This window comes from Pseudorca crassidens, chromosome 1, assembly GCF_039906515.1.
Source record: "Pseudorca crassidens isolate mPseCra1 chromosome 1, mPseCra1.hap1, whole genome shotgun sequence".
NCBI lineage: Eukaryota > Metazoa > Chordata > Mammalia > Artiodactyla > Delphinidae > Pseudorca > Pseudorca crassidens.
In genome coordinates, this window is record NC_090296.1 from 78,465,028 (window position 1) to 78,478,175 (window position 13,148).

The 13,148-nt window shown below is 43.2% G+C and overlaps 1 protein-coding gene across 5 annotated transcripts in view; it reads left to right on the top strand.

The window, feature by feature from the left end:
* Positions 1-13,148, top strand: part of FMN1 (formin 1) — a 444,603-nt gene that overhangs the window by 267,412 nt on the left and 164,043 nt on the right. For 3 of the 5 annotated variants that reach the window (XM_067742229.1, XM_067742240.1, XM_067742257.1), the window contains 3 exons: positions 5,310-5,354; positions 10,700-10,761; positions 12,682-12,770. In XM_067742229.1, the coding sequence (XP_067598330.1) occupies positions 5,310-5,354; positions 10,700-10,761; positions 12,682-12,770 (196 nt within the window). The remainder of the gene's footprint in view (positions 1-5,309; positions 5,355-10,699; positions 10,762-12,681; positions 12,771-13,148) is intronic. The other 2 variants (XM_067742249.1, XM_067742266.1) reach the window with 1 other exon arrangement.

Genomic DNA, 13,148 nt, shown 5'->3' on the forward strand with positions numbered 1-13,148 from the left:
CATCATTTACCAATAACTGGGCTAATGTATCATGTGTAAATGTCATTCAGCAAGTGATTTTTGATTTTAATTTGATTTTAAAGAATAGACTAAACCTTAGACTAGATGAAATCAGAATGTCATGAATTCCATTCCAGTGCATTTGGCCAAAACGTCTTCATCCTTCTTTCCCTCCCTCCCTCCCTATTCCTTCCTTCCCACCCGCCCTCAGTAAACATGTACTGAATGCCAGTTCTGTTTCAGACACTATGACTGCCACAACACGTAAGATCCAGACTCTCACATTCTCAAGAGTTCACAGGATGGTGGGAGAGATGTACAAAGGATCACAAGATCACAGTATAGAGTTTCCTGTGAAATCACAGAGAGCAACATATTGGCTCCTCCTGTCAAACTTAAGATGAGTCTTAGAGGATGAAATGGCGGTCGTCACATAGAGAAGGAGCTTTTCCAGCTGAGGAAAGAAGCCATGTGGAAAGAGGCACAGCTAGAGTGTATACGTTACATGTGAATGTGGCTCGTTTCAGGGCAAAGTGCTGGAAAGGCAAGTAACATCCAGACCAGGAAGGGCCCTGAGTATCATCAGATGAAACTTGAACATTATCCCATCAGTAACAGGGAGACAGAATCTCACATTTAAAAGGGGCAGTGCTGTGATCTGATTTTGAGTGCAGAGATATCTCTGAGGCCGTTGGAGACTGGCCCCCAAGCCCTTTCATGCTCTGGCCACAGCCATACCTCCTCCTTCACTGGGCTGTGTTCCCTTCCTCTCTCCCTGCACTGTAGCCACAGTGGTCCTCTGGTTCCTTAAACAGGCCAAGTGCTTTCCTTCCTCTGTGTCTTTGAAGGTACAGCATGCTTTTCCACCCCGCTCTTTATAGCTTCTTTTCTTTGCTGGGGTTAAGCCACGCACCTCAAAGAGGCCCTCCCAGATCCTCTTCCCTAAGTTAAGTCCCTAAGTTAACCCTAAGTTAATTCTCTTATATTCTGCACAGCAGCTAATATTTTATTTGTTCCCCTACTTCTCACTTACATCCACCACCAGAATATAAGCTCCAAGATGGGAGACTGCTCACTGATGTGTCCCTAGCACCTTGTTGTGCCGGGCACCTAGGTGGCGATTGTCCAGGGTCTCTTGAATGAATAAACAGAAATAGTCCTGAAGGTGGCTAGATCTGTTAGAAAGGGGCGGTGATTGTTGACATAATAAATGACGAAGGCCAGAACTAAGCTTATGTCTGTGAAAGCGTAGAGGAGACCGTATACCAGGGATATTTGGAGAGAGGATTGCTACGGTTAGTCCCCTGAGATTCACACAGTGATGGAGAAGTCTTACATGTACCTTGGATTGCTGGTTTCAACAAGAATGTGAATAATGGTGCCAAAAACATAAAATGGAAATACAGGGGAGAAAGCAAAAAGGGTAGAAGCAAAAAGGTCAATTCTGTTTTGGCTGATTGAGTCTGAGATGACTGGCGACATTTCAGCAAAAGTTTTCAATGAGCATCTGAAAATTCTAGCCTGACGCTAAGTAGATAGGGCTGAGTTACAGACAGAACATCCCCCCCAAAGGTAGCCACCCTCATCTGTTTCTCTCTACCCAGATGTTGTGGAACATCTTGTGGGAGAAAGCCAAATCCCTGTACTGACTGAAGTTGAAAAGCACTGCGTGACTAAAGGCAAGACCTTTGTTGTGGAGGAAGAATAGTTTCAGGACACTGGTCATAATACCACTGCACTTGTATTTGGTGCAGGAGAGATTCCAAATAAGTGATTTACTTCTTGCTGGTTTTCCATCTGCTAAACTGGATGACTTATATTTAAAAGCATTTGGCATCCTTGGACACAGTGACTGCCTACATGATCGCAAATTAGTGTTTTCATTCCACGTTAGTGATTTCCTCTTCTTCTTTTCCCGGGGAGATGGAAAATTGCTGTTGACTATTCTTGATATAAACCTCCGTATGCACTGCAACAGACTAAGTGCCAGAAACCTCCTGGCATCTATTTGGAATTTCCCGTACACTCAGAATTCATATTTATAATATTTAATCTAACATGAAAATAAAACATTTTTCACTTTATTTCCTACTAGTCCAGAATCTCAGTTTGGGGGTTCAGCTGCATCAAAGACTATCTTTCTGTTTAGAAATCTCAAATCAAAATGTAAGAGGATTTCAGCTAGTTGTATGCCCAGAGTCTAAAACCCAGATCTGAGAATGCCCACCGGACTTTGCTCCCTTTTGCTAATAATTTCTGGAAATCTCTGTCAAGGTTTATGCCAATTGTCTAACACATAATGAATTTCACCAGGCATCTGAAGTTCACCATGAATTGTCTAGGACTTTCCTGAGGAATATTCTAATTCTAGCCTGGAAGACCTACACTCAAAGGCCAAAATTTTTATCGTGCACCCCTGCCAGTAAAAAGTTTTAGAGCATGCTTCTCAAGATATGTTTTTAAGAAATTGTACATCATGTCAATGTGTGACAGAACTAATATTCACATTATAAAATGTATGCAAAGGTATAAATTAAAATGAGATTAATCTTTCTAGATATCTTACTGATTTTGATGGCTTTAAGCTCTCAACAGCTAATATCTCAAGGCTCAGTATATAAATAGGATGAGGCTTATTATTAAAAATTATGGACTTAAACCCACATTTCAAACAGTCTGTGGATAAATTCTATTATAATTTATGGAGGTCAACATCTTGGCAAATCCGATTCAACTGTCCTTGCTTCTAATTCATTCCACCACTGATGAAGAACTCGTACTAGCAATCAGAGCCTCTGCTCTGCCATTTTTCTTACCGTTGTTGGATTATCTTCAGTCCGGGGTTTCTCCGCAGGAATCTTTTGAAGCCAACTTGTTTATTTTGTCAAGTGTAGTTAAAGCCAGATTTTAGAATCAGAAAACGTTATTTAATTGCTCTCTCACCGTCGCCACCAAATGCCAGTATGTTGAAAGTAAGAGAACAAGTTGAGGAAGGCATGTGTGAAGGAGTTTACCCACCAAGGGTGACAGGTGGTCACGACCTACTGTCATACCAAAGGAAGGCGCCAGGGTCAAGCAACGTATTAAGCCCTGGCGGTATAAACAGTAGTTCTAACGCTACTGTATTTCCTTTCCCAGCTTTCTCTTTCTCCCACCACGTCTAAAACACCTGAGCAGCAGGGTTCCCACCCACCTCTCTCTGAACCCCTGTGCATTCCTTCACTCTCAGAGCCGAATCCAGAAAGCAGAGGGTGGCATTTCTTTGTACTTTACCTTGAGGCAACTGGCTGAGACCATCCAATCTGCCTGGAATGTAATTTTGGCTTAAAAGAACCAGAACTAATGGAAGAACAGAAGCAGCTTAACCCAAACTGTTTCTCATTCCACTGCCCTACAGAGAATAGAGGGGACGAAGGAGGGGAAGTTCTGTGAATTCTTCGCCTGTGCCCTTCTTTGAGGTTTGAACCATGGACAATTTTAATTGCACCTATAAAATGGCACCTTGCGGCAGAGTACATGCCTGGACTTAGGCAAGAATTGGGATTTTTGCTTCATAAGATTGAGTGATTTGGAGCTTTGGGAACAGATTAGATGTGTCCCTTTTGGGATTGTCATTTCTTTCACCTGCCAGCCAGCTCCTGTTTACTGCCTCCTGTTTCCATCAAAGCTCGAGTAAAGGTCTGTACCAACTAACACGACACGCTAGCAAGCTTTTGGCAATGTAGATAAGATCGTAAAATATATTCCCTCTCTAGTTGCTATTCTTTATGTGTCTGGAGGCAACTTTTGTTTGTGTTTCTTCATTCTCTGTGCCTTTGCTTCCCTTTTTAGTTGGTTCTGCCATGCAGTATAAAATTGCAATTATTAATATCTTTTCAAGAAAATTGGACTTTATATTACTGTAGATTTTCTTCTAAGATGATGCCTTTTCAAGTTCCGGGTTCCTTTTTCCTTTTTTTAGAAATTCTTTTTTTTGCCATGGGAACCACAGTATTGATTATTGTCAATAACTGTGAATAGTTAACAAAGATTGAAGTATATATTAAGATAGCGTACTAGAATCGAATTAAGTGTTAGCAATAATTAAATAATGGTGAGGTTATGGATTGTACAATACACAGACGACATTTCCGTGGCATGGGCTGTCTGTGGTTCCCGCTGGGAGACTGCTGATTGATGTAAAAAGCGTGTGACACCATTCAGAGGCAAAGGTTTCCGTATGGACTGTTGTGGGTAGTTGGTTCACTGATTTTTTTTTTTTTAAGGTGGTGAGAATTTTAGGTGGAGTGAGTATTTCTAGTCTAACACTTCTAAAGGCTAAAAGAAGTACAGTCATAGTTGCGTCATTGGTTATGGAACTGAGCTTGGGAAATCATGCTTTGTAACTTCCTGCCTTAGTTTCATTACCTATAAAACTTGGGACAGCAGTAGCAGCCACCTCATATGATTAAATGTAGAACACTTAGAGCAATGGCTGGCTCACAGGAAGCTCCCGATAAAGGCTAGCTACTGAGTGATTAAGTATTCATCTCCAGCACGGGCTGCCTACTTTCCCACCCTCTGGTGGAGCGCACAGAAGATGCCTTTAAGCTGCTTGATAATTGCTGCCCTCAGCATTTCATCTGGATACGTGCATGGAATGAGGCTTGGCCCATACCTGTGTCTGCACAGGTGTGCCTGGTGCGAATCGGAGGAGGAACATGGTGGTCAGTAGGGAAAGAGTGAGGTGTATTGAGGAAGGGCTATAGGAGAGCTATGACCATCATGAAGTGACTTGGGTACAGAGCATTCGGGAGGGCAGGTTCTGTGCAGCTCTTGTCCTGGCCTCTGTGGGGTTCTTCCACCCTCCGCGCTCCTCTCAGCCCAGCCCCCTTCTTTTCACCTCTTGCCCAGTTTCATCACAAGCTTGGTCTTCATTCTCAGTGATGACCTCGTTGTTGGGAGGTGAGGCTGTGGGGAGATATTCCTGCTCTGCCTTCCCTCAGCTTTCAGATTGTACCACAGCCTCCTTCCTTCCATGACCCCACATCCTTGCCTTTCTCTTGAGAGAGGTCAGAGGAGTTGGTTTGTGGCAGGTTTGAGGGGTAGATTACCTGAGAGTTCAAAAAACCCAAGGCCTGGGACTTCCATAGTGGTCCAGTGGTTAAGACTCCGTGCTCCCAATACAGGGGGCACGGGTTGATCCTATCCCTGGTCGGGGAACTAAGATCCTGCATGCCGCATGGTGCGGCCAAAAAAAAAAAGAAATAAAAGAAAAAACCCAAGGTCTTCCATATTACTTTCCCCATTCCATTCTCTTTTCCTTACAAATTATTTATCAAGCCCTAAAAATATCAGTCATTTGGTCAAAACAGGTGAGTTTTATGTTGGCTACTCGGGAGCTAGCAAAATCATTTCTTTTTTTTTTTATAAACTTATTTATTTTATGTATTTATTTTTGGCTGCATTGGGTCCTCGTTGTTGCGTGTGGGCTTTCTCTGGTTGCGGTGAGTGGGGGCTACTCTTCGTTGCGGTGCGCGGGCTTCTCATTGCGGTGGCTTCTTTTGTTGCAGAGCACGAGCTGTGTAGGCACGCGGGCTTCAGCAGTTGTGGCTCATGGGCTGTAGAGCACAGGCTCAGTAGTTGTGGCGCACGGGCTTAGTTGCTCCTCGGCATGTGGGATCTTCCCGGACCAGAGCTCGAACCCATGTCCCCTGCATTGGCAGGCGGATTCTTAACCACTGCACCACCAGGGAAGCCCTAACAAAATAATTTCTATTGATAATCCAATAATCATCTTTGCTTTCTTGGGCTGAGAATAAATCTAGTCCATTTGCAAAGGATTTTTATACACCCACTTGTGAAGAGGTGTCATGTCAACTACTGAAGGACACAGAAAGAAGCAAACAATGGGCTAATAGAGGCTATTTTTAAAACCAACATCAGCCAAAGCCTGGTAAAGCAGCCATCTTTCGGTGACATCTTCCACACCTTGGATGACCAGGTTTACTTTGGCTAATCTAAAAGACTAAGGAGTGTGCCCTTCCTACTTCAGTCTGCCATGGGTTTCTTGCCCAGAGATGCTCCTCTGTCAACAAGAACAGCGCCCTTAAGTAAGTACTTGTTTTGTGCTAATTAGAAGTCCTTCAAAACAGCGAACGCCGTCCTGTGTTTATTTGGACGAGGTGCACTTGGGGATAGAAAAGCGTTCAGGGTTAAACATGGCTGGAGGGCAGCAAGAATTCTTGCCAGTTCCCTCTCCTTACCCTGGTCTTGTGAAAAGCTGTCTCCAAACCAGAGAGGGAATTTACCTATTGTGTAAGACCCTGACCCCGTGCCTGTGCCTTAAGCAGGCACACAGTTTTTATGTGCGCCTGTTAGTTTGAATTTGTGATACTGATCTGCTTTTTGTCCCTGCTGACGGTTATTATATCTTAATGGGCGAAACCCTACTCTAATGATCCTTGTGTATATAATTCTCGGAGTACAGAGCAGGCACCAGAGGACCACATAAAAACGTTTGCCTCAATTTCCCTGCAAAAAAGGAGCCCAGAAACCAGACTTGACCAAGTAACAGATTTTTAAAGGTAAAGGAACCCAATAAAATTACCAGCTTTTCACAGCGTGTGTCTACTTCCTTTCGACATATTGTGAAGTGTAGGTGAAATATTCTAACTGAACTGACAGTGGGAGTGGGGATAACTAAGGAGAGAGGGAGATAAAAGTAAAAACCACCAGCCATGATTGATACCGCAGAAGCAGTGAATCGTTGGGGGTCTCCCCTTTGTGGATTTGGCCCTCCACCTTTCTGACACCACCTGCAGGAGTGTCAGTGTAATGAGCCCCATAGAGATGGAAGCAACAGCTAGAAGTACTTGGAGTTACTGTATCAGGGCTTTGAGGGGCACTGGAGAATTGTGTAGGCTGGTATTTGCTTATTCAACTTTTACAGTAAAGATGGTGTTTGTCTGTGAGTGTGTGTGAGAGAAAGAGAAACAGAGAGAGTGTGTGTTTACAAGTACAAAGTGGAGGGGGCTACCTGATCCTAGGTAACTCCAAAAATATTTTAATGAAGGACTGATTTCTTTCTACAATGTGATCTTCAATGAACTAAATGGGTTCATGGGATGCTTCTAAGTTTGATGGTGAGCGCCTTCAAGAATCAATTCTCTAGGGACTTCCCTGGTGGTGCAGTGGTTAAGAATCCGCCTGCCAATGCAGGGGACACGGGTTCGATCCCTGGTCCGAGAAGATCCCACGTGCTGCAGAGCAACTAAGCCCATGCACCGCAACTACTGAAGCCTAGAGCCCGTGCTCTGCAACAAGAGAAGCCACCGCAATGAAGAGTAGCCCCCACTCGCCACAACTAGAGAAAGCCCGCGCACAGCAATGAAGACCCAATGCAGCCAAAAATAAATAAATAAATAAATTAAAAAAAAAAAAGAATCAATTCTCTAATACACTGTCCCATATTTGGGGAATAGCATGCTCAGGTATGGATTCTGGCCCTATGTACGAACTTAAACTATTCATGGTGAATAGGAGGCAGGATTATGTACATGCAACACAGCTCTCCTGTGAGTCACAGGACTTAGGCTCTTTTTACGTTTCAACCCTTTGGCCAATAACCTAACCTTCCCTGGCCACCCTATAAGATAGAAGTAATAGAAATCATTTAATTTCCTTAAGCTCTTGGGCTCAACCAGATAATCTTTTCATAGTGCTGCTTCCACCACTGAGTTTTATTTTACTTTTAAGAGCCTCGTGGAAGAGGAGAAATCTCAGTGGAATACTTGGCGTTGGCCCTAAATTAATCTCTCAATCTACTTCTTCCTCTCCCCCATTCCTCCCCCAAAGATGAGATTGGAAGTGTAGCTTGGGGCTAGGAAAGGAATGGGCTTAAAAATCAGGCCAAGGCCTTAGGACTTCGCCCAATATTTAAAGGAAAGACATCTGAGGTATTTTAAACATCAAGTAAAATTTTGAGACCTGTGTTTAAAACAAAAAATAACTTGGGTGGTACGATGAAGCGTGGATTGGTGGGAAAGATGGAAATGAGAGGTAAAAATAGGTTAGCTTTCTAAATGGACCCGAAGGTTAGCTTTTTATATTTCCCTTAAGACATTCGATACATTATTTTTTGTAATTAGAGTTTTTGTGCATGTAAGTTTTCTATTAATGCTTCCTGAAGTTGGGTGTTGAGCAGGGTTTTGAAGGACCAAAAGGGTTTAAATTGCAACTGCTCCTATCTGAAACACTCCAGAATTCTAGAAAGTTTCATTTATAACACAAACTACTCAGTAATGGCAGTCTTCTTTCTCTGATGCTTTCCAGATGTTAAAGGAGATAAGGCATTAACAAGCATTAAAACACATCCACAGTGTGTATATTTAACATCACAATAGTCAGTTTGTAAGTACCATTCTGATTTCACACCATGCTTTATATGCTGGGCCAAGCATACATCTTAACCTCATTTAATGTTTTCAGTAAGTGAAATTAGACCCATTCTATGGATATGCCGAGGTTCATAGAGCTGAACCTGCCAGGATCACGTAGTAAGTTTTGCTCCCTCCGCAGCTGTCATCTTGGTCTTTTTCTGAACCTTGAGCTTGTTCCTTCATCTGGATTAGAAATATTCTTCTGCAGTTCCCTCTCCCTGGAAGGCTTTTCTCCCAGACACTCACAGAACTGACCTGCTCAGCTCTTAGCTTAAATGTCACCTCTTCAAAGAAGCCTTCATCCATTAACCTCTGTCATGTTGCTCATTTCTCTGCTTTCTTCATATCATTATCTGTAACTGTTTATTTGTTTATTTTCTGTCCCCTAAGGCGGAGTGTAAATCTCGTGAGATCAAGTGCTTTGAACATCTCAGACACACATTTGATTTGTGTAATCACAGCATTTTAGAACCGTTTCTAGAACTTGGTGCACGTTCAACAAGCATTTATTCAAGGGATGGGTGAATGAACGAATGAGTGTCGCCAGAGCCCATGCTTGTTCTCCAGTCCCATCCTCCCCACATGTTTTCCTCTGCTTCCTGGCATACTGCAGGGGAATTGGCTGAGGGTATAACCCATCAAACTGTGTATCTGGGACCCAGACTGATTAACTTCTGAAACTCAAATATTTACTCACTAGGAAAGGAAGCCAACAGATCATTCTCTTTCCCATTAGGTAAGATGACTTGATTATATGTAAGCTTGCAGTTCATGTGCAGTACCTTGTTTAGGAGTGAACGTTTCTGATAAATTATCTTTAGAATTTTACCTTTTCTTATCGTATTCCCGTTGGCTGATTTTTATAGGAGACTATTAGAATTTACATAGACTAGACATTGTTCCTGGCCATTTTTTTGTTTTTTTTAAAGCATCAGACATTGAAAAATGCCTGGTTTCAGATTGGACTTTTCAGGAGGGTAATTTTCCTTTGTCTTGGTGGAATCTGAGACGACTGACTTTGTCACTAGCATATTAACCTCCTCTTTTCTTACTACCCCACGTAGCTGCGGAATAGCTTGATGATTAATTCCTCTAAGTTAGAGAAGGTGGCCTATGAAGGAATTTTAAGTACATTTCTCGGTGTTCTGTGAAGTTACATGATCTTAGCTCCGTTAATTAAGTTTATTAAAATTGTATAAAGGCGTTCATGTGATTCTAAACCACAGAAGAGGCAAAACAATTTGAAAGCAACCTGCCCTTTACCTTGATCCCTACCTTCTCCAAAAACTGTGGTGTAGTGCCAACGAACAGAACAGTGGTTGACGAGCAGAATTTTAAGGCATTCTAAATATTACTGGTTGGTTTAATAAAATTAATTAGCCTGCCACGGAGAAAATTTACTAGCGTGCTGGTTAATTTCACAATGTAAAGTCAGAGAAAGGAGGTGGGGTTGAGGGAACAAACCTTATTAGTTTTGAATAATTATTTAAAGATGTGGAGCTGCCTATTTCGAGCACTTTGATTGCCAAATCCATTAAGGCTTTAAAATCTCAATGTTTGTATGCTGGTATATATGGGAAGGAATCTTTCTAGATGAAATCACAGGCATATTAGTTAACAGCTAACTAACTTATTTAACATACAGAACAACAAGTAGGATCCAAATAAAACCATGGGAATGAGAACTTGCCTTAAGACTGGCTCATGGGAGGTTTCCATAATCTTAATTTGCCATTGATGCAATTATTGCTTTTTCTTGTCTCTTTGATCCAAACAAGATGTTTGCAGCGGCCATGGAAAGGTGCCTGAAATCACATGCCTGAATTCGTTTAATTTGCCAACATCGTCTTTTTTTTCTCTCTCTCTCTCTTCCTGGTAACGGGCAAGAGTCAGTTCTGGTGCATCAGGTACTAAATCTCTTCAATTACCAGCCGGGAAGAAAGATTTAACCTTGTGTTGCAAACCTACAAACTGATTTAGTTTTAAAGCACAAACACTTCTCCTGTGGAGCCTAAATTAAACTGCAGAAAGGATGCAGAGCTTGAGGAATTAAACCAGGCAGGGCCAAGGCTCAGGCCAGTGATCGGAACCATTTCGGTTTCTTTCACGGGGGGGCCCCTGGTGCAAAAGGAAAGGGAGCGGGAACGAGCCGAAAGGCAACCTGTGTGAGAGGGGGCAATGTTACATTGCTTGGAGGCTAGACGTGGAGTACATGTGAGTGCAGGGGCATCCAATCTAACCTCTTATCCTCTTTCTTTTTCTCTTTGGGGGCTCGGCAGCCATTTTTAACGTGGATGATTCCGTGGTTGATCTGGAAACCCTGGCGGCCTTATATGAAAACGTGAGTATCAAACACCTACGGAGCCAGAGTTTCCGGATTTTTGTATCTTAACTAACTTAAAAAAAAGGTAATGTCTAGAAAATGGTTATATGTGACTCCTTCCACCTGAAAAGTCACTGAGCCATTCATGTTCCTCAGCAGTGGGAATTGTGACATTGCGTGGAAGAGGTTAAGGCCCAGAAATGCAGGCTCAAATGAGACTGAGCATGAAGAAAGCGCTAGGTTCCTGACCGCCCACTGTGGTATCTGGGTTAGTAGATTTCTTTTGCGAGGGAAGGCAGCTCAATGTGGAGGCCACTCGTGTGCCGTGGAACCCAGCCCAGCCCTGTGGCTTGCAATCAGAGTGCATGAAGCTGAGTTACCAGCTTAACGCTGGTGTGCACCAGTGTCATCCTCTGAGGAATGGGGATGCTGTTACCAGCTTGGATGGTTACTTTTAGCCCAAGTGGACTGACGGCACTGATCGTGGGAAATAGTATAGGGTGGTGGGTGTGCGTTTTGGATTTAGAGTGGGATACTCTCAGGTTTGAGGTCGAGCTCTACCATTTACTGCTGAGTGGCCTCAGACCAGTTAAATTCCTTAAACCTGTTTATCAGTACAATGGGGATTATAATGGGCTCGACATGATTTTTGTATTAAAAGAGAATTCAGTATATGCAGCAGTAGCCGTGTCTTTTGAAAATAAACAGCGCTGTACACATATATGGTCTTCATGTGGGGATTACATGTGGAGATAACGAGCATAATTGTCAGGCTTTCTTGAGAAGGTGACACAGGAGAGTCACAGTTCCCATAATTGTTAACTGTTCTGGTTAGGATTTGAAAACATAGACTGAAACAGATTCTTTTTACTGAAGTAACGCTGTTTCTCAGGAAGCTACCCGGAGCTCTATAGCATGCTATGATTACCGAGCTCAAAAAACGATTTCATTTCAATGCTTAGGTCCCCTGGGACCTTAAGCATCTCCGAGAAAATTTCCATAGTGTGATAATCCAGCCTAGCGGGATTGCCAGTTCCCTTCACCTTTCTACATCCTTTGTGCGTGTCAGGAACTGTTTGGTACGACTGGGTGGGAACTTCCCATGTTTCTCTCAGGAAGGCTTTCGTTCATAAAGAAGGTGCACACATCCTAGGCCGTCGGGAGCTAATGGCACATTTGTTGAATACCTGGGGGGCATCCTGGTGTTGTGGAAGAAAGGTGTTCTAAGTCAGGCTCTTTGCCAGGTCCTTGGTGTAAGCCTCGGTGGAGTCAGCTTTAAAACAAGGATGCAATACTTGATGTCGGAGGACTTTGTAAAAGGCAGAGTGCCTTCTAGGATGCTTTTAGTTGTTACCTCGGGCTCAGGACTGTGCGCGTGATGGGTACTTGTTAGCTTACAGTAGACATAAGCTACATACCACTGACACAGTTGCGCACATTGAGGACGTATGGGACTAAATGCCAAAATCAGTGGTGCAGACAACGAATGCTTAGAAAATTCAGAAAGAACCTGCGGACCAGAAATTTCAAAATCAGGCGCCTACATGAGTTAGGAGGGCTGTTTGGTTCTGAGGATGAAGAAAGCAAATGCTAAGGACAACTTGACCCTTACCCTATCTTACTGGGAAAGACACAGGGGATTCAAAGGTTAACAATCAAATGTCCTGGCTTCTGTATCCAGCTAAGGTCACTTGTTAGGACCATTTAGTTTAGCCAGTAATTCCCAAACATTAGCATGTCTCAGAAGCACCTGGAGGACTTGCTGAGCCCTACCTCTGGAGTGTCTTATATCCGGGGCGGGGCCAACAATGGGCATTTCTAAGTAGCGACAGGTGGTGCTGATGCTGCCTGTCCAGAGACCACACTCTGAGACACACTGCTTTAGACAGGTTCTCATTGCTCACTTTGTGTGTGTGTTTTGTTTCTGTTTCAACACAGAGAGCCCAAGAGGATGAACTCGTTAAAATAAGAAAGTATTATGAGACATCCAAAGAGGAAGAATTGAAGCTACTGGATAAACCTGAGCAGTAAGGATGCTTAAACACTTTTCTGTTAACAAAAGAAGGGCCGTCCCTATCTTCCTGCCTCCCAGCTCCGAATAACCAGATCTCAACCGTGCCAAGCTAAGTCACAGCAGCGTCATTCCTGTGACCTATTGCACACAGCAGAGTGACCTGACTGCCGGGAAAGGCAGCCGGGAGATTTGTGCTGCTGGATATCATGTCTCAACCCCTCACCCCACCCCTCATGACTCCCCTTTTCTTGTCCTAGCAACTTGTTAATTCCTCCTAGACTAAACATTCTGGCCCAAAGGGTAACTGAGAAAGGGAGAGGTTACTGCTCTGTTTAAGGTTCTGCTGATGCAGTTAAAAGGGATGATGTCAGAGTCACAGAATTCAAATTGA